Source organism: Adiantum capillus-veneris, chromosome 20, assembly GCF_014529385.1.
Source record: "Adiantum capillus-veneris isolate H3 chromosome 20, ASM1452938v2, whole genome shotgun sequence".
NCBI lineage: Eukaryota > Viridiplantae > Streptophyta > Polypodiopsida > Polypodiales > Pteridaceae > Adiantum > Adiantum capillus-veneris.
Genome location: NC_140950.1, coordinates 4,589,011 through 4,614,085, shown reverse-complemented (window position 1 = coordinate 4,614,085; position 25,075 = coordinate 4,589,011). Strand labels below are relative to the sequence as shown.

General features: G+C 47.5%; 1 protein-coding gene across 1 annotated transcript in view; it reads left to right on the top strand.

Annotated features, from left to right (window-relative positions):
• LOC147432025 (Tetratricopeptide repeat (TPR)-like superfamily protein) overlaps nucleotides 1-25,075 on the top strand; it is a 198,294-nt gene that overhangs the window by 50,743 nt on the left and 122,476 nt on the right. The window contains exons 6-8 of the mRNA XM_086491834.1: nucleotides 7,222-7,330; nucleotides 7,414-7,484; nucleotides 7,628-7,697. Of these exons, the coding sequence (XP_086347960.1) occupies nucleotides 7,222-7,330; nucleotides 7,414-7,484; nucleotides 7,628-7,697 (250 nt within the window). The remainder of the gene's footprint in view (nucleotides 1-7,221; nucleotides 7,331-7,413; nucleotides 7,485-7,627; nucleotides 7,698-25,075) is intronic.

Sequence of the window (25,075 nt, the reverse complement as noted above, 5' to 3'; positions counted from 1 at the left end):
AATCTTCTATATGAGTGAAAGATTCTATCCATCATTCTGTTGAATGTGGCCGGTACATTAGTGAGTCCAAAAGGAGTCACTAAGAATTCATACAACCTGAAGGTTGTTCTAAATGAAGTCTTATGCACATCCTGAGGAGCTATACGGATTTGATGATACTCGCTCTTCAAGTCTATACAACTAAAGACACTCGCTCCTTGTAACTTATCAAGAATGTCATCAATTCGAGGGATTGGGAATCAATTCTTGATTGTGATCTTATTTAAAGATCTGTAGTCTAGGCACATGCGGAATGTGCAATCCTTTTTCTGTACAAGCAAGACATGTGAACAATATGAAGATTATACTAGGCACATGTGGAATGTGCTATCCTTTTTCTGTACTATCTAGACAGGTGTGGCAATTAAAAGAGTAAAGGATGATACTAGGCAATGAACCACCAATAACATGTAGATGGCAAATGCCATGGTGAATCACTTTCAACGGGTTTTTGCAACTGCGAAGGTTCCCTCAAGTGAGGTTTTGCAAGCCAGACAATTATTGTTGTCGCATGCACATCCTATATTGACAATGGATGATGTAGATACCCCTAAGGCCAGCTTTACTGAAGACGAATTGCACGATAGTGTGTTACATCTTGGTCATTGGAAATCGCCTGGATGGGATGGTCTTACGGTTGAATTTTTCCTTCGCTTTGGGAATCCCTTAAGCAACAACTACTTTTCATGATGAATCATGCATGGACTACACAATCTTTGCCACAATCGTGGAAAGGACTGATGAAATTGTTGCGTAAACAAGCGTTATGTGAATCCTTCTTGCAGTGGTGTCCTATCACACTTATGTCGGTCATTTACAAATTGATGTCGAAAATGATAGCTACACGCATTAAAGATCATTTGTTTCCCGACATACATCCTGCCCAATATGGATTCATTCCTCGTCGACAAGTTATGGATAATATAGCTAATGCTTTTATCGGCATTGAATATGCGAAATATACTGAACAAGATGTACTTATCATGTAGGTGGATATAGAGAAAGCATTTGATACTGTTCATTGGGACTTCATTACAAAGATAATGGCAGCCTTGGGCTTTGGGTCCAGAATGGCGTAGTGTGGTCTATTTTCTTTATGAGCACAACCAATCTTCGGGAAGAATTGATGGTGAGCTCACAAAGTTTTGGGATCTTCAATCTTGGTCGTTCGGTCAGGCAAGGATGCCTATTAAGTGCTATATTGTATGCTATTGCGACGCATCCTTTATTGATGTACTTGGACTCTTTAACGGCATCTGGCCAATTACATGGATTGGAATTACCATCTGGTATTCATTTTGTGGTGCAAGCATATGTTGATGACTCCATGTTCTGGCCTAGAAATGAACCAAATGATGTTCGATGTATCATGGAAGCTCTACATCTTTATGGATTAGCTGCTCTTCTGCAGGTTAACTTCCGAAAGTCTAAACTTTTGCCATTGAACCTAATGGATTGGTTTTTCCATGTTATGGCCAGGAGAGATAGTGAAACCGGGCCAGATTGTGCGACATCTTGAATGCCCATTTGCGTGTTCAATAACCATTGCCAAATTCTTGGATTGGGTGGAGAATAAAATTAGGTCTAAATTGCATTATTGGAAACTGTTTACGTGGCTGTTACATGTAAGACTCAGAATAGTGCATTCCATTTTGGTGGCATACATGCAAACTTTTCTCCCATTATTGCATTGGCCACCTCGTCATCTTCGGACTTTCATGTCTACGATTTTGGAGCATTTCTAGACTACTTGCTCTCAGAAAAAAGGCCTGTGGTTGCTCGCTATGGATAAGCTATGTACTCCAAAGCATTGTGGTGGTCTGAATGTTCTACATTTGTGTTCTCATGTTATTACAAGGAAGGCCACTTTGTTATTAGTACTGGTACCAGCTTTTGGGCATTGGCAGCCTTCTTATTGGGATGGGTTTTTGGCAAATTTGAAGCCACAATACCTGGCTGCCCCCTTGCTTCTAGTCTTGCAGCTGACTGGAAAATAGTCACAAAGGAGTTGTCGTGGCATGGTCAAGATGATGTGATTGGCAATTCGATCAGAATGGAGAGTTTGCATTGGAGTCGGGTTTTTGATCAGACTCTTGTTCAACGGTTTCCCAGATAGGCTTATTTTCTCTCTCGGAAAGGCATTGAAAGCATATTGGATGTGATCGATGCTGATGGACAAGTGCTTTCGTTTAGGGCCTAGGCAAGTTGCTCTAACATTTGGTCTTGGTATGTATTATAGACATATGTGGCACACCATTAAGGATCTGGTTGATTCCATATCTCCTATTCCGTCGCTTGTTGTTGAGAATGGTATCTGTGATTGGCATTATGTTGATTCTTCGTTCCTCTCTATATCTTCGAAGCTATATGGTCATTTGCAGTCATCTTCTTGGATACAGGAACACTGTAATAAGGTATAAAATATCAACAAAGGGGCTGCATGGTGACGAGTTAAAGTTATGAAAGTGTGGCATGCTAAGCTTCCTCTAAAGGAGCGATTGTTTATGTGGCGATGCATCATTGGGGTCCTCCCAATTGGCGGGTTTCTGCACTCCAGAAGATTAGCTTCCTTGCGATGTGTTCGGTGTGGTGCCAACATTGAAAATATTCCACATTTACTGTGGTCTTGAGAATATTCCACATTTATTGTGCTCTTGTTCTCATACGAAATAGTTTGTAGACTATATCTCTACATCTCTTTGCGTGCGTTTCCTTGGAATACCTTTTAGTCGATATTTTTGGCGTTTTGGGGTGCTTCCGCTGTTGCTTAAGCCATATGCACACTTTTTCGAATGGGTTAGATTTTGGGTGCTATGGACAGTGTGGAGAGCAAGTAATTTCCTCATGTTTGAGCATATTCAAGTGGAGTATGTTCCCTTCTTCAAAACATCTCTTTGGTAGTCTCTCACAGTTGCCTATGACTTGGAGGAGCTCCCCTCTCTGCATTACGAGCTCTACTTTGGCTGTTTCTGATTTACCACTTGTAATATCTTCTATGAGTTTTCCTCGACCTGAGGTTTCCCATCAGTAATTCAATTCGACATTAATAAAAAAAAAAGAAGTGCTGTATGTGTGGTGCGTGAGTGTGTGCATTTGGGTGGGCCTGTGCGCGCCTCTCAGCACTATGCGACGTGCGCGAACTGCCTGTCTAGAGCGCAATCGCTTTGCAGCAGTTCGCACTCAGTGCAACAACTTGCCCCTGTGCAGTCAACCATCACTCGGGTTCTGATTTGGTGTGTGTGAGGGTGCGGATGAGAGTGCGAGTGCGAGTGTGTGTTTGTGTAGTGTGTGGTGTGCAAGAGAACTGTGATGGTGGTGCGAGCTGAAGCACCTGCACGAAAGGTGCCCCTGCGTGCCTTGGCTCGCAACGAGCTCTACGTTAGGGACCTCCTACATAATGTGTGCTGCTGTGCGGCCTGTGTTTCTGCGCAGTCTGCGTCGCTCAGCTACCTGCACCCTTGCAGGCTAGTTGGCGTCTGTACAGCTGTCCACCTTCTAAGTGTGTCCTTGTGTAGCTTTCGTCTCCTACTGCTGGGTTGCTTCGACGTGTGTGTGTGTGTGTGTGTGTGTGTGTGTGTGTAGTCTGCATCAAAGCTTTTTGGCAGTCATATCAGTGTGTGTAAATTCAGCTGTTTAAGTTTTCAAGTTAGTGACAATTTTTTGCTCTGTGTGCTAGCAATTGTACAAAAGGGAGGTTTCTTGTACACAACTGTGGGCAAGTGTGCAGCTTTCGGTTTGCTTGAATCCTTAGGGTGGATTTTGTACAAAGTTGTGAGAAAGTGTATAAATGCAAGGTTCCCTTTAGTGTATGTCGGATTTCGGTATGCCTATTGTTAGCTCTTACAAATGCAGGAAACAGACGGCCGCTGAGTCTTTGGAAATGGGTGAAATCTGGGCCTGTTTATTAGAGGATTTTGAAGGTGCACAGAATGCTTGGGAGGGTCAGGAACCCACTACTGAAGTGCTCATTCCTGTTCAAGCTCTCATGGACCCAGTGGCGCAGTATGCTCTAAATGCAGATATTCTGTTCTTCCGGGCAAGATGCCTACTACGCAAGACGTGGGTGAGTGGGTAGATTTCCTTCTTAAACACCAGGCAGTTCAAGGTGTTTACTTTGGCGCCAGAGGATTCTATGAAGTCTTGTTGGCAGACACCGACGCCCATTAGCCATTGTTTTTTGGTACTCAGATGGTACATGTATTGCCATGACCTCTTACCAAAGACTACCAAAGCCTCATCCGTCAAAAGTGCCTTGTATGGGTGGAATTAGTCGACTTTCCTCGCACCTGGTTACACTTTCTTCCTATGCTTGCTTCTCATTTGGGGAAAGTGATTTCTCCTCCTAAACTTTCCCCTTGTTTTCCATGTTTTTTTCTAAGTTTTTTGGCTGAACATCATGAGTTTTTGTGTAAGTCATGATTGGCATGGTTTTTGATGGGTTTGTGTGCACAGTTGGGAGCGACTTTGGAGCCCCCATCTTGCATATGCAAGGGCTGCTTACATGTTGCGAGGGTATGGTGTTTATGAACAAAACTGCAGAGAATTTCCTTGGTTTTTTGTTGGTCTTTTTCCCAAAATTTAGTGGTTTTTTTGCTTCTTTGAGTGCAATTGATCATATCTCGGGCTATGGCAGTGTAGAGGGAAGCTAGTCGAGTGTAGGCTGGATTTTGTGAGTGCAAGGGTGAGTGAATTTGTGAGTGGAGATCGGATCCCGTCCTCTTGTGAGAGCTACTTTACTTTTCCTCATAAATCTTGTGAAAATGGAGGTGTTATAGAGGCCACCCCCAAATCCTTCACAAAGTCTGGACTGAAATTCTGTACATCAGCCACGTGGCACTGTTGTACGGATTTTCGCTGGCTGAGTTGGCAGTTTTTGCGCAAGGCTTTTGGGTCAGAGCTTTCGAGAGTTTGTGCTTTGAATATGATGCTGTTGGGGCTGGGGGGATCCCTGTAGTTTAAAAGAGCTCAGAGAGCCACTCTTTTAAAGAGCATCTGGACGTAGAGTGTCGGAGAGAGGTGGACCTGCGGGAGTTGTACTTTGCGAAGAGAAATAATAAAGACATACCGAAAAGGGCGCCAGTATTTGGGACCAATGCGTCTTGGCTCGGAACTCGGCCGTGCTGTGTCGACTCTCCTTTTCTCTCTCTCTCTCTCTCTCTCTCTCTCTCTCTCTCTCTCTCTCTCTCTAAGTTCAATGATTTGGAATTTCTGTTCGTGAGTTGCTATTGATTTCTTGCTTAGAGTGTCCAAGCGTGTAACAGGAATGGAGGCCTAGTTTGAGGCACATTTTGTTTGCAATTGTGCTTGTTATAGTGATCTGAGCCTGATACCCCTCCTTGTTTGGTTGGACTTAGTTTTCTCTTGAGATTTGGTGTTGACATTGGAGAAGCGATGCTTGGGTCGCTGTTTAGTTGAGATGTACTGGCACTAAGAGCATCTATTACTGATGGGGAGTGGGCGAGATCATATTAGATAGAGTAGGATAAATTTTGTTATGCCCTACACATGTGAAATCCCATCAAGGTACTACAGCACAGTAGGGAGCCAGGCTTGGTAGAGCAAAGGAGATTAGAGCACGGCGGCGACAAAGAGCCCCTGGTTATAGACCACCACGGCAACACAGGCGGGCGACTGAGGCGAGCCAACATGAGAGACATCTCTGGGAGAGATGGCAGCGGAGGACTACTGATCATGTGGACATCATGTGCGTCTTTACAAAGGGCTCCCACATGTACACCATACTACACCCGCCCATCATCACAGGATGGAGCTGACTAGGCTTGCATTTTTCACGATGATGCTGTACCGAGGCATATAGACATGCATTGAGCCTTATAGGGAGTAGAGCTCCATGTAGCCCCATGTATTTCACCTAGGCCACTCTTATTCTTTTTGTACCATCCACAATCTTTGAGGAGACTCCTTCTTAAGGGATCGTGCATACTATGACACCAGGATGACATCGTTATTTTATACATGGTTTTGGCTCATAGGCCAGTTCTCTTTGGGCTCATGAGATTATTATATAATCTTTCTTTCTTTCTTTGTTCTGGCATGATTTTCTTTGTCTAGAATCTGCCATTCGAGCATTCTACCTCACCATCTTCTCCATCTCCCTTCATTCTCTTGTTCAAACCAGTTTATTTTAACGGTTTTAAAGTATTGAAGTTGGTTCAAGTATTGCAGATTTTGGTAGATCACTGTCTTTCTAACCGACCACATGCTCAGGGTGATCACAAAATAAGTAAGGCCAATATTTAATTTTGTTTCATTTGGGGGTTGAGGGGTGTAACATAGCTATCATCGGTCCAATTTAAGAGTATTAGAGGGAGTGGTGATCACCTCATGAATTACTGCCTACATTGTTGCAAATAGCACCAGTCCTCTCCACGGTGAAGAACTGCATGAGCCTTGCTCACTGCTCAGTCCTAAAGAAATAATTTTCTGGATCCTCTGCTGCAATTGGCACTTGTGTAATGGGGTACCTCTGAGCCTCAAGCATCTCAATCGACCCAATTGTGGAGCTCTTCCAACCAAGATGCACTGTCTATGAGGTGGATGGGTCTGGGGCTAGACTTCTCGGCAACAAAAGGAGTCTATGTCAGACCACCTACAATACTCTATTTTCTGCTACTCTGCTCCAAGAGTGCCTCCTTGAGCCTATGAGTCTTTACATTCCTGGGCATCTCCAGTGACCGGCCACCTCAAGAGTGTTCAAAAGCCCTGTCAGGAGAGGCAGTTCCAACTTCGCCAAATCTGACCACAAGCAGGGCATTGGCATATATAATGCTCCTCTTTCAGTTGCTTCATTCGACATATCTGGCATATGCGCTGCTCAGGAGGTGGACTACATGCTCTAGTTTTTTTTTTACAAGTCAGATAGCAATTAACAATGGATTGCATGCACATTTGATACACAACCACACACTCCCAGATGCTCTTAGGTTTTATCTCTGCTACTTAGATAGCAGCTGAGAGCTATGTGCAGTTCTTGTCGTGTCTAATAGCTTGTCATTAAAATTTGTGTGGTTCCACATATTAATATATACGTGCAATTCTGATTTTAGGAGTAATGAGAACAGATGGAAAATCAGGCCCTGGTTTTTTATTATGCCTTGCTGCTAGAATTCCTGAAAAAGTGTGCCATGTCAGATCTTTTATAGAAATGGTGTGTATTTCAAGGTCGGCAGAAGAGAAGAAAAAGCTAGAAGATCAGAGGATGTATGGGCGAATAGATTATGATGCTCCCGATACAGCAAAAGAGTCAAAAACTGTCAGCCTTCCTGTGAGAGTAAGTCCTTGTATTGATTTTGTGAACTGTATGACAGTGTCGAACTCCAACTTTCTTTTGGTAGTTAAGAATTTATTTGACAGGTTGGCATAGGTATTGCTGTTGCGGTTTTTGGATTGATCTTTGCTTTTGGTGACATTCTTCCATCAGTAGAGTAAGTGGCTGACAGTTTGATCTACAACAGTCAAAGAACTTGTTTTAAGCTGACAGATAGCTAGAAATAGATTCAGAGTCGTGCATTTCATAGTAGGTCTGCTGTAGTTAAACTTCTTTATGGATCCACTAACTTCTTTACAGAACAAATGTGCAGAATACAGGTGTAAGCTCCACAAAAGAGAAAGATCTGAAAGATTCTGCACAACTGAAGGTATTCTACCACATGGATTTTCTGCAATACTCACTCACCTTAATGGCCTTATAGAGTTTTGACATCGTCACACGATACAGAGTCTTGTTTCTTTAAGCCAATACATAAGAGTGTAATTGCACCATCTTTTCACATTGTGTCTTAGTCACACTAACATACTGAGATACCTTCTTCAGAGACAGCATGTGAAATAGGGGGAAAATCAAAGTGCCTAAATTCTAAGATGAACAATTTGAGAAGAATCATGTAGAGAAAAGCAGATCTGGTTCTGCTTTTCACTGTCATAGTTTCATAAATCGACAATGCATTCACAGTACATGTTGGGTTTTAATTTCTTTCTATCACTTGGGGCATCTCACTGTGTTTCAGAAAAGTGATGAAGAAGTCACACTATGTGATCCCATCCCACCCTTTGGGGAAAAATGTATGGGTATGAATTATTCCTGAAGGTAGAGTGTCTTGTGGAAGATCTTGAAAGCCATATGGCCATGGCTTTTGAGCGGAGGCATATGAATGGGTGCTAGGCTCACCATCATACTTAGCACTTACAGGTTGGCATCCAAGTGGCGCAAACTCAATTCAGTGTGGCAGTTGACATATACCTACAGGTCCGCTTCCAGTGGACAATTCGAAGTCACTGCTTCTCTTTCTTGTGCTTCTACCTCTGCGTAGTTTGCAGTTTTTTACAATTTGTGACTTGCGTGTTCCGTGGTGCATGCTGGAGTGGCAGAGGCTGGTTTCAAAGGTATTAGAGCCAGAAGTTTTCTTGCCCTGTGCAAGCAAGCTCAAGATCTTAATGCGATGGTTTTAGCATCATTGTAGGAGGTGATGTAAGAAGAGACGTTTCAACAAGGTAGGAGATATGAGAGAGATAAAAAGAGTTACGTAGGATTTCAGCATCTAGCTTTTGACATAACGTTGACTAAGATTGGCCTGGGCATATTTCAGAGAGCCTGTGCAAGGATGGAGAATGATCACCAAGGGAGTAAGATGACTAAATAAGCTCGTGTCTGCATTGACAAGCATTCACATTAGGCTTTTTGATTGCTTTTTACAGCTTGTCCAAGAAGCAAATACTGTACAAGATTTTAAGGTTTAATAAAGAAGTAAGGGTTTTAGCAAGAACATTCAGCATGTCTGATCTTCCATGATAGAATCTCAACATTTTCTGATTCCTGACTTGATAGTCTAGAGATGTGGCTTTTGAAGTATGGGCTACCGCTTTCAACCAAAAGGTTTTCCTTTCTATCATGAATTGAGAAAAAGAAAAGGCTATTTTCCAACCTATAGGTTAGGTTAGCAAAAAAGAGATAGAGAAGAAGTGGCATGCACGAAAGCAGAAAAGAAAGTGGTTTGGTTCGAGGGTTTGCCTTCAGACATTTTGTTCCACCTTCGCAATGGAAAATTGACCACTACACTAGGCATAGTTTCTTTGAGATGGTTTATTTACAAAGTTATGCATGAGATGGTGAATTTGAAGCACAATTTATGATTCTTTTTTCTTGGCAAGAAATGAAGGATATTTGAGCTTCTTTTGAATCTGACAAATCAGTCCCATTTAATGACATGGTTCGTGAGCGAACCTCACAAGGAGATTTCTGATAGTAGATAATTCATTCTTGCTGCTGCGACTCTTTTTTGGAGATGATGTTGGCTTCTACAAAGGCTTTTGGTAGGTGTTCTGTGATGATCTTTTGGGTACTGCAGGCACCTAAACCATGCATGTACACAGTAAATATACAGTCTATGGGAAGTGTCTCCAGTGGCCACGCATGGAGAACAATTGTGGTAGTTGGTGTGATTGAGGATGAGGAACAATTTGTCTGCAGATATAGAGCATATGAGAGTATGTATACATGCTTTTTCGACTAGGTTAGATTCTGGGTGCTTTGGACAGTTTGGAGCGCACACAATTTTTGCTTCTTCAAAACTTCCCTTCGACAGTCTCTTAAATTTGCCCATGACTTCGATGAGCTCTCTTCCCTTCATTACGAGCTCTACTTTGACTGTTTCTAAATTTCCGCATGTAATGTTTTTTATGGGTTTTCCTCGTTTTGAGGTTTCCCATTAGTATTTCAATCATGATATTAAAAAAAAAAAGTGTGTGTGTGTGTGTGTGTGTGTGAGAGAGAGAGAGAGAGAGAGAGAGAGAGAGAGAGAGAGAGAGAGAGAGAGAGAGAGAGAGAGAAATGAAATGAAATGAAATGTTATATTAACGTCTTCAAAAGGCCAAACTCACCTATGAGACCAGAAAGTTACAATGTGGTGGATTTGATACAAAGTCAGAGTAACAAGATGACAAAAATGAAATGACAAATGTCACAATAAAATACTATGGAATCCTAAACTACTAGGTGTGAACTAAGCAGCTAGCTGGGATACCTAGATCACAAGAGATCCAGCATCGGTCGCTGGCGGATCTCATCAATCTCCTCCATGGTCAGTAGTCTGACCGGGCGTCGTGCATGTCGAGCCAAAGTGATCTGAATCCTCTGATGCAGCCTCCGCCGATGCTGTGTAGTCCTCCGCAGTCGTGGGCGTCTGGATCTCCCCAGCTCAGTCGCTCGGTCGATGAGTGTGCCTCTTGTGTGAGATGACGAGCTCTGCTGTGGTAGTAGTTATCCTCCGGGTGTCTAGTGGCAGCTCTAAAGAAATCTGTGATCTGTCTCTGAGACTGGCTAGCCTCTCTTCTCATCAGGCTCTCTCTGTGTCTGCGTAGCTCGAGCAAAAACAAACCCAAGCATCTCTGATCCTCGTACTGCATGACTCTGGAGAATGGTCCAAAGCCCTCTCTGAACAAGCAATGGAAGCGGCCTCGTATCTCGTAGTACACGGGGCAGTGGCATGTGTAGTGCAACTTTGTCTCAGGCTCGATGTCACACAGGGGGCATGTCCTGGCCTCTGCTGGTACTCCGCTGTATCTCCCAGTCTTGATCCGCAGCTGGTGTGAAGATGTGCGTATCTGGCCGATAGCACATCGTACCCCATGAGACAAGTGGGTGTCCATGTATCTGGGCCTCGTCACAAAACCATCAACCGTAAGCTGGAGGAGATGCTCTCTGTAGAAAGCCATCTTCGTGCCCAGCTCCTCTGCTGGCTGTATCCATGTCCTCCTGGTGTCTAGCTGAGTCAAGTCCTGGCGGATGAGCTTGGTGATCTCGGCCTGTGTAAGAGTCAGAGAGGGTGCATCCAGTGAGTACTGGAAGGGAGGCAATCTGTCTATGCTGAACCCATGCGCCTGAAACCATGATGTCATCTCCCCATACCAGCATGCTGTATCTCCCTGCATGGCTAACTGTCGAGAGGACTCAAGTGCGAGGCGGGAATATCTGTCTATGGGAAGTTCCCACATGCGGTGTATGAAGGAGACAGATCTGGTGAGCGCCTCAACCACTAGTGGGGGGGCCGCTAGCTCTGCTCGAACAATAGCACGTGGTACTGAGGCCTTGGCTCTAATGAGCCACAAGATCATAGAGACCAGAGGCTTCTCCATGTCCCCCCATCCATCACTGCGGCCTGTCCTCCCGTGATGATCCAATGAAGGTCCCCAAATCTCAGCTCCATAAAGCAATGCAGAAGCCACCAGAGTGTCAAAGAGCCAGAGCTTCGTCCGAGGCTCCTGAAACTGAACCTGTGAACACATCCTTTCCAATCTACCCAATGCTGCATGGGCTCTGGTCAGTCTAGTCTCTGCTGCCCTCCTCAATGAGAATGCTGGCCCACTAAAAACCACTCCGAGGTAAGTGTACGCATTTGTATACTCCACAGTCTCCTGGCCGTATGTGAATGCTGGGGCTGACCTCCTGATCCACTGTGGGGTGGTATTAAATACCATGACCTTGGTTTTACCAACGTTGACGGACAAACCACTTTCCTGGGCAAACCTATTCAAAGCATCCAAGTGACGTTGCATCCCCTCCGGAGAGTCGGAGATCAACACTATCATCAGCATATAACAATAATGGAATCCATGTCCCTGCCAGCTGTGCACTTCTATCACCATCTCTCTCAATGTAGTCAGAAACCTCATCCACATACATACCAAATAGAGTAGGAGAGAGCGGGCAGCCCTGCTTCACCCCAATAGTGGAGTGAATCGGTGTGGATAGACCCTCTGATGTGCGTACCTGCTCCACTACTTACCTGTATAATGCCATGACCCCCCAAATGAGCTCTGTGGGTACTCCCATTTGCTGTAATCTGCGCATCGATCTAGCTCTAGGCACTGTGTCAAATGCTTTGCGGAAATCCACAAAGCTACAATAGATCCGTCTCCCACGCGATCTACCCTCCTCAATGATGGCTCTGAGTGTCAAGATATGGTCAAGAGTAGAAAAAACCCCTCCTGAACCCTGCCTACCCGGCTGCGCGTAACCCCTCCCTCTCTGCCCATCTACTCAGCTGCTGCTCAAGAATAGATGCGTACAACCGTGCCAATGTGTGTCCAATCATGATAGTGCGATAATTCCCAGGCTCCATAGGGTCTCCCGACTTGAAGATAGGTACAATAGTAGATAGGCTCCAAGTATCAGGCAAGCCCTCACACATGGCACGGTTAAACATCAGTGCTAGAAGCTCTGCTAGTAGATCGCTGGCATGCGTGAAATGCTCAGCCACTAAACCATCATGATCGTATTCTCTCCCAGTCCTCATCTTGTCAATGGCCTTCCTCACCATCTCCGCGGTGAAAAGAGCACATGTGTGTGGGCTTGGATCGGGAGGGTCGGGAAGGGGGGGCTGCTCAGGAACTGTGTACAGAGATGATGCGTACTGGCCCCAGTCCTCTGTAGAAGTGATGGCGGGGGGGGGGGGGGGGAGAGTGCTCCTGAAAGAGCCGCCATGCCTCACGTGAGTCATGACTCAAGAATAGCTGATATAGATCCGCTCTAGCCGAGCCAAAAATGCCCTCTTCTTCCGCCGCACTAGGCGTCGGAAGTCAATCTGTGACTGTCTGTGAATGATGTCCCCCAAAAGCACATCCCTCTGAAGTCTAGCTCTAGTGTCTCGGCATTCCTCATCATACCAACTGTTCTGGGGCATGCTCCCCGAACGGCGTCTCTGCTCAGGCTGGGTATGTGGGTATGCCTCTGCTGCTGCATCATGTAGTGTCTGTGTCAATATAGTAGTAAGCTCCTCCAGAGGTCGCCCTGGCTCCTCTGTGCATAGGCGTCTGTAGATCCCATCTATGTATACAGAGTCTGTCTCCCGCGTGAAGGTGTAGCGAGTAGGGGCTGCCGTCCGTAGCTTGTGTGCTACACTAAACTGAAAAGAGATGGTCATTGACACAAGAGCATGATCCACTGCCACACCAACAGGTCTGGGTCCAACCGTGAGATCCTGAATACTAGAGATGAGGCTCGGCTGTGCCATGACATAATCCACTGTGCTAGCTCCATGTTTGTGTGGAAAGCATGTAAAAACCCCTAAAGTGGGAAATCTCTGTAGGCCAATCCATGTGCAGTCCCCATGTCTATCAAGTGCCGTCCATACTCAGTGTGTCTCCATCTTGTGATAGTCTCGATAGGCCTCTGTCCGCAGCATCCAGCTCTCTCAACATCTCCTCTGAAGTATCATAAAATACTGCATGATGATGGGCAGTCCTAGCATTGAAATCCCCTAGAATGATGATGTCACCATCTCTAGAGAACTCCCATATATCATCATCCAAAATAGAGAAAGGGGACTGTCCTCTGGGTGGTGCATACACTGACGTGCTCGGGGGAAAGTAGCAAATAGCAATGTAAAGATATCTGTCTGTCTCTGCTCTCAGTCTCACCCACATGTACCTAGCTTGCTCATCTCTGCGGGCTATATGTATGAATGGCTGCAACTCCTCCCTGAATAACACTGCCACTCCTCCTGATCCCCGCCCTCTTTGCTCTGATCGTGTCTCCTGTCTATAGGCAGTCTCCCATCTATATCCACTAATGTGAGGCATAGACTGCCCAGGGGCTTGATGTGTCTCAGAGTAGAGGACGATGTCTCTTCCCCTGAAACTATCCTCAAAAGCGCCCACATCAAGCCGCATAGATCCATTACAATTCCACGTGGCAACTTTGAGTGTGGTTCCATGGGTCTTGCACCGTCATGTGGAGTGCCGCTCTACAATCACAACCCGGCCATCTCTGTAGAAGGCCGTCTTTCCCTTCTCCCTTGCCGCTTGAATCTCTGGCATTACCTCTCTCATATGCGCAAGCTGTGTGAGAGTGAGGTCATCTCCAAGGAATATGCCCATTTTCTTTAGTGTAGGACGCTTCTTCAAGAAGTCCTTCTTTGCCTCCATGGATGGGAAACGGATGATTAAAGCTCTCCCTTTTGAAGTCTCCCCATTGCCTTGTGTCTTCTTCCCCACCCTTCATGCCTCTGTATGAGTAGCCTCACTATCCATCATGTGGAGAAGTTCTTCAACTTCCCCTTCCACATCATCTCCGTCTTTTAGACCTGTTACTCTCATATGCAAAGCTCTAGTTTTCCTTCGCTGTTCTTCCTCTAGAGTCATGTTGATGATTGTAGGAGTGGGGACAGATGTGGTTTCTTTCCCTTTGCCTTTCTTAGCGACTTCTATCCACTTCTCGGCCTCATCCGCCTTCTTTTGCGTCTTCGTGATCACATCCATCCACGAAGACGTCTTTACATCTTTTGTTTCTCCTCCTCTTTGATCATCCGTACCTGTTCTTTGATGACCTTGATTTCCTCTACTACCGAAGGCTGGAATTCCCCCTCCTCTAGTCCACTGCTCGCTCTATCCGCAAGTTCTCGCTTGCGAGCTGAGACCTCTTCTTTAAGTGCTTTGGATTCCGCCGTAAGTGCTTGTAGCTCTGCGTGCAGGTCCTCTTTCTCTTTCTTCCACTGCGCGCCTTCGTTGAGAAACATTTGAAGAAGGTTGGCCTTCTCTTTCCACCATCCCTCCATATTTACTTTCCAGTCTTTCATCTCCCTCTCCATTTGTGTAATCCGCTTATTTGTAAGCACAAAGGTTGCCTTCGGATGGGGCTTACACACCGGCGAAGTAGTCATGACCTCCATCAAAAAATACAATCTGCACTTCTGCCACGTCAACCCACTATGTCCACATTACGCATACATCCCTGTCCCGCATAATGTATACATAGGGTTTCCCCAAATCAATCATACGTTCTTGATGTTTGCTTTTCTGCAGAGTTTTTGTCAAAGTTGTTTTGCCTTTTGTAAACCTGCAGGTTGTTGCACTTTCTTTCAAAAAATCTCCAACTGAAAATTTTCCTGTTTTTTTCCCTGTCACTCTGATTTTCTGGCTGTGGGGGGGTAATTTTTGACGCGCAAAAAAACCCTGTACCTGCTTTTGGGGGGGGGGGGGGGGGGGGGGGGGGGGGGGGGGGGGGGGGGGGGGGGGGGGGGGGGGGGGGGGGGGGCGGCAATGCAGGCAACAGCAGCGAGGGGCGGCGGCAGCAACAGCAGCAGTTTCAGAGACAGCAGGTGGGTGGCGCACGCGTGTGCGCGCGCGCGCGAGAGAGAGAGAGAGAGAGAGAGAGAGAGAGAGAGAGAGAGAGAGAGAGAGAGAGAGAGAGAGAGAGAGAGAAAGAAAGATTTTTAACGTCTATGTCAGGCCGAAATCGGCCTATGAGACAAATCAAATGTACATGGTGTGTATGTCATCCGTCTATCGGAAAGACAAATGAAACAAAACTGATACAAAACTGAATGTAGGTAGTGGAGTATCTGAGGTGGGATGGAGCTCTATCTCTAGGGGGTATATGCATGTCTATATGCTCAAGGTAGTACAATCATGAGAATGCATCAAGCTATCTAGCTCCATCCTGTACTAATGGGGGGATGTAAGATGTGGTACATGGGCGGGTCTGGTGCCAAGGCTACCCGGATGAAAGCTGTCGGGTCGGCCCTCATCTGAGCCACTCGCTCCTCAGTGGCACGGCGCTCCCGGGCTCGGATCTCCTCGATCTGTCGGTGGTGGGAGCTCGCGCCCCTGTAGCCTGTGACTCGTGGTCGTCGTCTAGCTCGGCTCACCTCCGCCTGTGGGAGTGTCACTCCCCTCTGAGTGTCTGGTGAGGGAGGGGCGGCAATCCTCTGAAAGAAGTCTGTGAGCTGCGACTGTCTCCCCTCTGTCTGTTAGCTGTGTGTGGCTGTAGTAGTGTGTCCCGATGGCTCTGTATCTCTAGTAAGAAACGTCCGAGCTGTCTCTGATCTCGAGAGTCCATGATCTCTCGGAGAGTGGGCTGTCCTCTGAATAAGGCCTCATACCTGCCTCTGATCTCAGTGTATGCTCTGCATCTACATACAAAGTGCTCCTCACTCTCCACCTCCTCTGTGCAGGCTCTGCAGACTCGCTCCTCCCTGGGAACACCAGTATGTCTCCCGATCTCAATCTCTAACCTGTGTGAAGCCACTCTCAGCTGACCAATCGCCACCCATGAGCTATGTGGCATATATGTGTCCATGTAGCGTGGTCTCTGTATGAACCCCCCACACAATATGGTGAGAAACTGCTCTCTGTAATCTGACATCCTCGTCCCCAAGCCAGGTGACTCCCAGACTCTCCTAGTGTATAGCTGCCACAGATCCTGTCTCAATACCAAGTTCCTCTCACTGCGAGAGAGGTGAACATATGGTGAGTGGGGGTCGTACTGGAATGGTGGTAGGCTCTCCATGTCAAGACCGTGTCCCTCAAACCATGCTCTGACCTGTGAGTACCATGCTCTCTCATGCCCACTCTCTGATAGCTGTATAGCTGCCTCAAATGCTCTATGAGTAAGTCTGTCAGGAGGTAGCTCTCTCATCCTCTGGATGAAGCAGACTGTCTGGAATAGTGCCTCTACAACCATAGGTGGTGTGGCGAGCTCGGCTCTAATAATGTCATGTGGCACTGTCTTCTTTCTGCGGAGCAAGCGTGAGATCATACATACCTGTGGCCTCTCAAGCTGCGTCCACTGGTCAGCTGTCAATCCTGGTGCCCATACTGCCGCCGAGTACATCAAGGCCGGGGTGACTAAGGTGTCGAAAAGCCACCCCTTCGTGCGGGGCTCTTGAAAGTGTGCCCGGTGGCATCTCCGCTCTAGCATGGCCAGAGCTGCATATCCTCGGGTGAGCCTGTCAGCAGCAGCCTGCCTCATAGTGAAGGGTCCTGGTAGGCTGGTGAATGTGATGCCAAGGTAGACATAGGAGGTGACTACATCAACCTGTCCTCCTGCTGCTGTGAAGGTGGCAGCGCTCCTCACTGCACTGGATGTGTGAAAGATCATAACCTTGGTTTTGCCAAGGTTCACAGTCAACCCCCTGTGTGTGCTGAATTCGTCCAAGGCCTCAAGATGGCGTTGCAAGCCCTCGGGTGACTCTGAAATCAACACAATATCATCAGCATATAACATGATGTGGACCGGAGTACCTGCCAAGTCGCTCCCCTCTCCCCCTGCTCGCAGTATGTAGTCGGAGATCTCGTCGATGTAGAGCCCAAAGAGTGTCGGGGAGAGTGGGCATCCTTGCTTAACACCAATGGTGCTAGCAATGGTCTCTGAAAAACCGCCTGGGCAACGAACCCGACCCGTCACCCTCTCGTAAGGAGCATATATGGCCCAAATCATCTCTGTTGGTACCCCAATGCTGTGAAGGCGCTGGAAGAGTCTCTCGCGTGGGACTGTGTCAAAGGCCTTGCGGAAATCCACAAAGCAGCAGTAAAGCCTCTTCTTCCGTGCCTTTGCCCCATCAATGAGGCAGCGCAGAACAAAGATGTGATCGGTGGTGGAGAAAGCTCGTCTGAAAGCTGCCTGGCCTGGAGCTCGTAAACCCTCGATCTCTGCGTAGCAGCTGAGCTGTGCCTCAAGTACTGCTCCATATAGCTTGGCCATCTTGTGGCCAATCATGATAGTCCTGTAGTTCCCTGGGTCCAGGGTGTCGCCAGATTTGTGGATAGGCACTATGGTGTGCTGTGTCCACTCCTCTGGGAAGCCCTCCCCTATAGCCCGGTTGAAGACATGTGCAATCAACGGGGCTATAGTGGAGGCCGCATAAATGATGTGCTCACTCTGTAATCCAGTATGGTCAGCTGATCGTCTGTGCTGCATGCGGCGTATGGCCCTCTCTACCATCTCTGCTGTAAAGAAGGAGGAGCACGTGGGGCGTGGCTCGTGTGGCTGCGGGATAGGAGGCTGCCCTGGCACCTCATAAAGTCGCTCTGCATAATCATGCCATATCTGTGGATCCTCAATAGCTGTAGTCGGACGTGGCTCGCGCAGGGTGCGCCATGCCGTCGCGCTATCCATGCTCATGAATAGGCGGTATAGCTCAAGCTCCTGTGCCTCTTCGAATGCTCGCCGTTTTTGGTGTGTCAGCGTCTTCGTATGCTGTCTGGCCTCTCTCTCTGTGATCTCTCCTAAGGCTCGCCGTGCACGGAGGCGCTCACACTGCTCACTGCGCGTACGAGCATCGAAGTCTCCCATAAGGAAGACTTCACCCAGTGTGGAGTACTCCATAATCTCCTCCGTGAGGCATGCGTACGGTGACTCCTGCTCAATAGGGGCGAATCTGGAGCCTGTGGGAGCAAAGTAGCAAAGGGCAATGTAGACGATCCTGTCTCGTGAGAGCTCGAGGCGAATCCACATGTAGCGGGCCTGTGGGTCCCGGGCAACAATCTGTAGTCTGCTGTGAAGCCCCTGTCTAAAGAGTATGGCCACTCCTCCTGAGCCGCGAGTGGTGTGCTGGCGCATACATCCCCGATGTAGAGACTCCCACTGGAATCCATGTATCCGTGGTAACCCTCTCTCTGGGCTCTCGTGTGTCTCTGTAAGTAGAATGATGTCTCGACCTCTCATCACCTCCTCAAGTCTCTCTGGGTGTGTCCATAGGTCTCCATTGCAGTTCCAAACCGTGACATGAATCTCCTCGTGTGTCCCACAGGCCGCGAGTCCCTATGCGATGGTCTTGCCATCAATGATAACCCTACCATCTCGATACACTGCCTTCTTCCCTTCTTTGCGGGCTTGGTGGACTCTAGGCATGCACGCGCGATGGTGATCTTGTTGCATCTTTGTGAGGTCATCATCAAGATAAATCGGGGGGCCTTCTAGCCCTCTCAAGATGACCCTCTTTCGGAGGAAAGAAGTTCGAGACTCCTCGGAGGCGAATTGGAGGATGAGAGCTCTCTTCTTTGGATCTTTGCCAGCTCTCCAAACTTTGGAGAAAGGGATCTCTTCTTTCTTGTATCCCACTTTCTTGCATAAAGCTTTCCCATCGCTCTCGGGTGTAGACCCTTCTTCTTCTTTGATGCCGGTCACTCGCACATTGAGATGGCGAGCTTATCGCATCTTCTCCTCCTCGATGGTTGTGTGTACGATGAGTACCTCATCTTTTTGGGCTTCCTCTCTTGCTACCTTCTTGATGTTCTTTTTGACCACTTCGACCCATCCTTCTTTGGTGGCCTCTAATTTGTCCTCAATGCTTGCGGTGAGGGCTTTGGTGATCTCCTCCTTGAGGGCTTCCTTAGCCTCCTCTTTAATCTCTCCTTCCTCGGGGGTGAGGGATGTGATGGAAGCATGAAGGAGATCGATTTGTGCCTTCATCTCTTCTTGCTCTTTCCTCCATCTCTCCCTCTCCTTCTCGTTCTCCTGTTCCCTTCTCTCCTTCTCCTCTCTGAGATTTTGGATTTCTGCTCTCATGTCCTCCTTCTCTTCGTTCCATAGCTTGATGAAGGTGGCTTTCTCCTCCCTCCATATTTCTCTCTCCATCCACCATTCTTTCATGTCCTTCTCCAATTGTGCAAGCCTCTTGTTCGTGAGCATGAAGGTTGTCTTCATTGTCGATGTCGGCGTCTTGATGATGGGGGAAGACATGGTTGTCTTCGTAACTACCCTCTCTTCATATTGTGAAGAAGAGGGGAGAAGGGGAAGAGAGGGTGTACGTGTGTGTATGCGTGTATGTGTGTAGTGTGTGTGTGGGTATGTATCCGTGTGTGTGTGTGTGTGTGTGTGAGAGAGAGAGAGAGAGAGAGAGAGAGAGAGAGAGAGAGGCTGCGTGAGAGAGAGAGAGAGAGAGGGTGCGCCAGTGAGTTGCTCCCTCTGCGTTTCTGCAGCCCTGCACGTTCAGCAGCTCATGCACGCTCAACAACCCCAGCCGCTCTGCTTCCCTAAGAGCCCATGCTCTGCTAGAAACCTGTGCGCTGTGGTGCTGAGGCTGAGAACTTGCGCGCTGTGGTGTTGAGGCTGAAATCTGCGCGCTGTGGTGCTGAGGCTGAGAACTTGCGCGCTGAGAGAGAGAGAGAGAGAGAGAGAGAGAGAGAGAGAGAGAGAGAGAGAGAGAGAGAGAGAGAGAGAGAGAAATGAAATGAAATGAAATGTTATATTAACGTCTTCAAAAGGCCAAAGTGACCTATGAGACAAGAAAGTTACAATGCGGTGTATCTGATACAAAGTCAGATTAACAAAATAAATAAATAAATTAAATTAAATAAATTAAACTAGGATAACAAAATATAAATACTGCGGGATCCTAAACTAAGCAGTACAATGTGAAGACAATATGGGAGGGGAGTAGAGATCCATCTTCATCTGCACTCTGGACGACGAAAGAGTATGGCTTGAATCCTTTGCCATAACCTCCTTCGAAATTGTGTAGCTGCTCTCCTCCTCGGGGTCGTCTAGATCTCCCTAGCTCCAATGCTCGTTCTATGAGAATGCCAGTAGTGCGGGTAGACCTCTCCACCGTCGCTGGTTGCTCCTCTGTCTGTTCTTCTGGGTGTACAATATCTAGTGTAAAGAAATCTGTGATCTGTCTCTGGGGATGTCTCTCTTCAACTCTTCTCAGTAAGGTTTCTCTATGCTTGTGTAACTCAAGTAGATAAAGCCCAAGACATCTTTGATCCTCACAACTCATGACCCTAGATAGAGGCCCAAAACCTTCTCTGAATAGACAGTGAAAACGACCTCGTATCTCATAGTACACTGTGCAATGACATATGTAATGTACTTCTGTCTCTGGCTCTAGATGGCATAAGCAGCATATTCTGTTATTTGCTGGTGTCCCTGAGAGAGAGAGAGAGAGAGAGAGAGAGAGAGAGAGAGAGAGAGAGAGAGAGAGAGAGAGAGAGAGAGAAATGAAATGAAATGTTATATGAACGTCTTCAAAAGGCCAAAGTGACCTATGAGACCAAAAAGTTACAATGTGGTGGATCTGATACAAAGTCAGAGTAACAAAATGACAAAATGACAAAACAAATATGCTATGGAATCCTGGACTGCTAGGTGTGAACGGGGCAGAGCAGCTAGCTGGGCTAGGTAAATCACAAGAGATCCAGCATCGGTCGCTGGCGGATCTCATCAATCTGCTCCATGGTTAGTAGTTTGACCGGGCGTCGTGCATGTCGGGCCAAAGTGATCCGAAGCCTCTGGTGCAGCCTTCTTCGATACTGTGTAGTCCTCCGCAGTCGTGGGCGTCTGGATCTCCCCAGCTCGGTCGCCCGGTCGATCAGTGTGCCTCTGGTGTGAGGCGACGGGCTCTGCTGTGGTAGTGTCTGCTCTAAAGAAGTTTGTGATGTGTCTCTGAGACTGGCTAGCCTCTCCTCTCATCAAGCTCTCTCTGTGTCGGTGCAGCTCGAGTAGAAACAAACCCAAGCATCTCTGATCCTCGTACTGCATGACTCTGGAGTGTGGTCCAAAGCCCTCTCTGAACAAGCAGTGGAAGCGGCCTGGTATCTTGTAGTAGACGGGGCAGTGGCATGTGTAGTGCAACTCTGTCTCTGGCTCCATGCTACACAGGGAGCATGTCCTGGCCTCTGCTGGTACTCCATTGTATCTCCCAGTCTCGATCCGCAGATGGTGTGAAGATGTGCGTATCTGGCCAATAGCACATCGTGTCCCATGAGACAAGTGAGTGTCCATGTATCTGGGCCTCGCCACAAAACCGTCCTCTGTAAGCTGGAGAAGATGCTCTCTGTAGAAAGCCATCTTCGTGCCCAGCTCCTGCGCTGGTTGTATCCATGTCTTCCTGATGTCTAGCTGAGCCAGGTCTTGTCGGATGAGCCTGGTGATCTCGGATTGTGTAAGAGTCAGAGAGGGTGCCTCTAATGAGTACTGGAAGGGGGGCAATCTGTCTATGCTGAACCCATGCGCCTGAAACCATGATGTCATTTCACCATACCAGCATGCTGTATCTCCCTGCATGGCTAACTGTCGAGAGGACTCAAGTGCAAGGTGGGCATATCTGTCTCTGGGAAGCTCCCACATGCGGTGTATGAAGGAGACAGATCTGGTAAGCGCCTCGACTACTAGTGGGGTGGCAGCAAGCTCTGCTCGGTTAATGGCACGTGGTACTGAAGCCTTGGCTCTAATTAGCCGTGAGATCATAGAGACCAAAGGGTTCTCCATGTCCCCCCACCCATCAGTGCGACCTGTCCTCCTGTGATGATCCAAAGAAGGCCCCCAAATCTCAGCTCCATAGAGCAATGCAGACGCCACTAAAGTGTCAAATAGCCAGAGCTTCGTCCGAGGCTCCTGAAACTGAACCTGTGAACACATTCTCTCCAAACTGCCCAATGCTGCATGGGCTCTGGTCAATCTAGTCTCTGCTGCTCTCCTCAGTGAAAATGCTGGTCCACTAAAAACCACTCCAAGGTAAGTGTAAGCATCTGTGTACTCCACCGTCTCCTGGCCGTATGTGAATGCGGGCGCTGACCTCCTGATCCACTGTGGGGTGGTATTAAATACCATGACCTTGGTTTTACCAAGGTTGACAGACAAACCACTTTGGTGGGCAAATCTATGCAGAGCATCCAAGTGACGTTGCATCCCCTCTGGAGAGTCGGAGATCAACACAATATCATCAGCATAGAGCAATAGTGGAATCCATGTCCTTGCCAGCTGTGCACCTCTATCTCCATCTCTCTCTCCAGCTGATGTGAGGATGTGCATATCTGACCAATGGCACACCGCAAACCATGAGACATATATGTGTCCGTGTAGCTGGGTCGAATCACAAACCCATCTCCTGTGAGGTGGAGAAGATGCTCTCTATAGAAAGCCATCTTCGTGCCCAACTCGTGTTGCGGCTCTATCCATGTCCTTCTGGTATCCAGCTGGATCAGGTCCTGACGAATGAGTCTAGTAATCTCCACCCGTGTAAGAGACATGGAGGGTGTTTGAAGAGAGTACAGCCTGTCCATAGTGAAGCCATGCATCTGAAACCATAATGTCATCTGTGCATACCAGCATGAAGTGTCCCTATGAAGAGCTAACTGTCTAGAAGACTCAAGGGCCAGTCTAGCATATTTATCTCTAGTAGTATCCCACAAGTTGTGCAGAAAGGAGACTGATCTGGTAAGCGCCTCAATCTCCATAGGAGGGGCAGCTAGCTTTGCTCAAATGATAGCATGGGGTACAGAGGCCTTGGCTCTGATCAGTCGAGAGATCATCGATACCAAGGGCCTCTCCATACGTCTCCAACCATCTTGGCCTACATAAGGTCCCCATATCTGCACCCCATACATCATTTGTGAGGCTACTAAAGTATTAAAGAGCCATAACTTTGTCCGAGGTTCTTGGAACTGAACCTGCGAACACATCCTCTCCAAGCCTCCCAAGGCCGCATAAGCTCTAGTCACTCTAGTCTCTGCTGCTCTCCCCAAAAAAAACCTTGGCCCAATGACGACAACCCCAGGTAAGTGTGCATCTGTATACTCTACAACCTCCTGACCATATGTGAAAGTTGGTGCTGATCTCCTGATCCATTTTGGTGTGGTGTTGAACACCATAACCTTGGTTTTACCAAGGTTTACAGACAATCCACTATCCTCTGCAAAACTGTGTAATGCATCCAACTGTCGCTGCATGGCCTTTGGTGAGTCAAAGATCAATACATTATTATCAGCATATAGCAACAATGGGATCCACGTCCCTGCCAGCTGAGCACCTCTATCACCCTCTCTGTCAATGTAATCAGACACCTCATCAATATACATACCAAATACAGTAGGAGACAATGGGCAACCCTGTTTCACCCCAATGGTGGAGTGAACTAAATCAGATATCCTCTCCGGGGCCTCCGGGGTGCGTACATGTCCCATCACTTATTTGTGGGGGTCGATCACTAAAAATGAGGCCTTGGGCTCCTTCTATAAAAGTGACCAACCACACTGGCCGGGTTTACACTACGTCCGTCTGGATATTGGACACCCATCCTGACAATGTCATAGACTAGATCACCTCTCTTATGAGCGGGAAATAACGCCCCACTTCATACTGTGGCTGCCTGCTGTCCCATCCTAGAGCTTCGCCCTGATTCCCACTTCTCCCAGCTTCAACCCTTTGGCTCTGAACAACTACCCCTCAGCATAGTTGTGTATGTTGTTGAATGTGTTTGTGTGGGCTTGAAAATCCGTGCGTAGACGTCTGTATGTTACGAATGTATGTCTGTGTGCGTGTTTGCGTGCTGTGTTTGTGTGTTGTGCGTGCATGCATGGCTTCATTGTGCGCTTCTAATTCTCTATCAAGCTAGAGCTCCCCGAGGCTGCTCGAATGGAGTTGTCATCTATTCATTTACGGGGTTTCTTCCTTCAAGAGTATGGGTCGTATGGCAGAGTGCTTATCGGATTTGGCCTCCTCGACATTGCCATATGTTCCTCCGACCTGTTAGTAGTTGTTTGATGGCACGCCTTGCCAAGCAATTCGCCGACTCCTCCCTACCTTGGCCTCTCTCTAGCTTGTGGTGTTGCAGCTCTCTTAAGTGTCTACATGTGCTTCTTCTTGCCCATCCTCCTACCTGCCGGTTCAGTTTCTTACTGGTTGCTTGGTGGTCTTGGGTAGTATAGTTGCCCCCTTGCCACTTACTTGAGGATTCTTCGCTCGACATCTATGAGGTGCCTATCTTCCAGAGGCATCTTTGCATGCCTTCTCCTCTCGGCTCTCCACCTAGTTCCCAGGGTACTTTTACCCTCATTGGCCCACCTAGTTTCTCATGGGCCTCATCTATTCACAGGTTTTATGCCTATGGGTAACGTTCTACTTTGCCTTAGGGTGGTTGTATCAGATTTACTTCCCGGTAGGTAGGCACGCCTACGGGGGGGGGGGGGGGGGGGGGGGAGTAACAGAGAATAAGAAATATGTTTCCTTCATGGAGAGAGAGAGAGAGAGAGAGAGAGAGAGAGAGAGAGAGAGAGAGAGAGATGAAATGAAATGAAATGTTATATTAACGTCTGCAAGAGGCCAAAATGACCCATGAGACCAAAAAGTTACAATTGGTGAATCTGATACCATGTCTGAGTACGGAAATTACAAAGTTACAAAGAACTAACACTAAGACACTAAAAAAACCCTTTTGAGGGGGGGGTTTGTGGGTTCAGATGAAATCTCTCATCGGTCGTTGTCGGATCGCATCGACCTCCTCCATGGTCAGTACTCTGG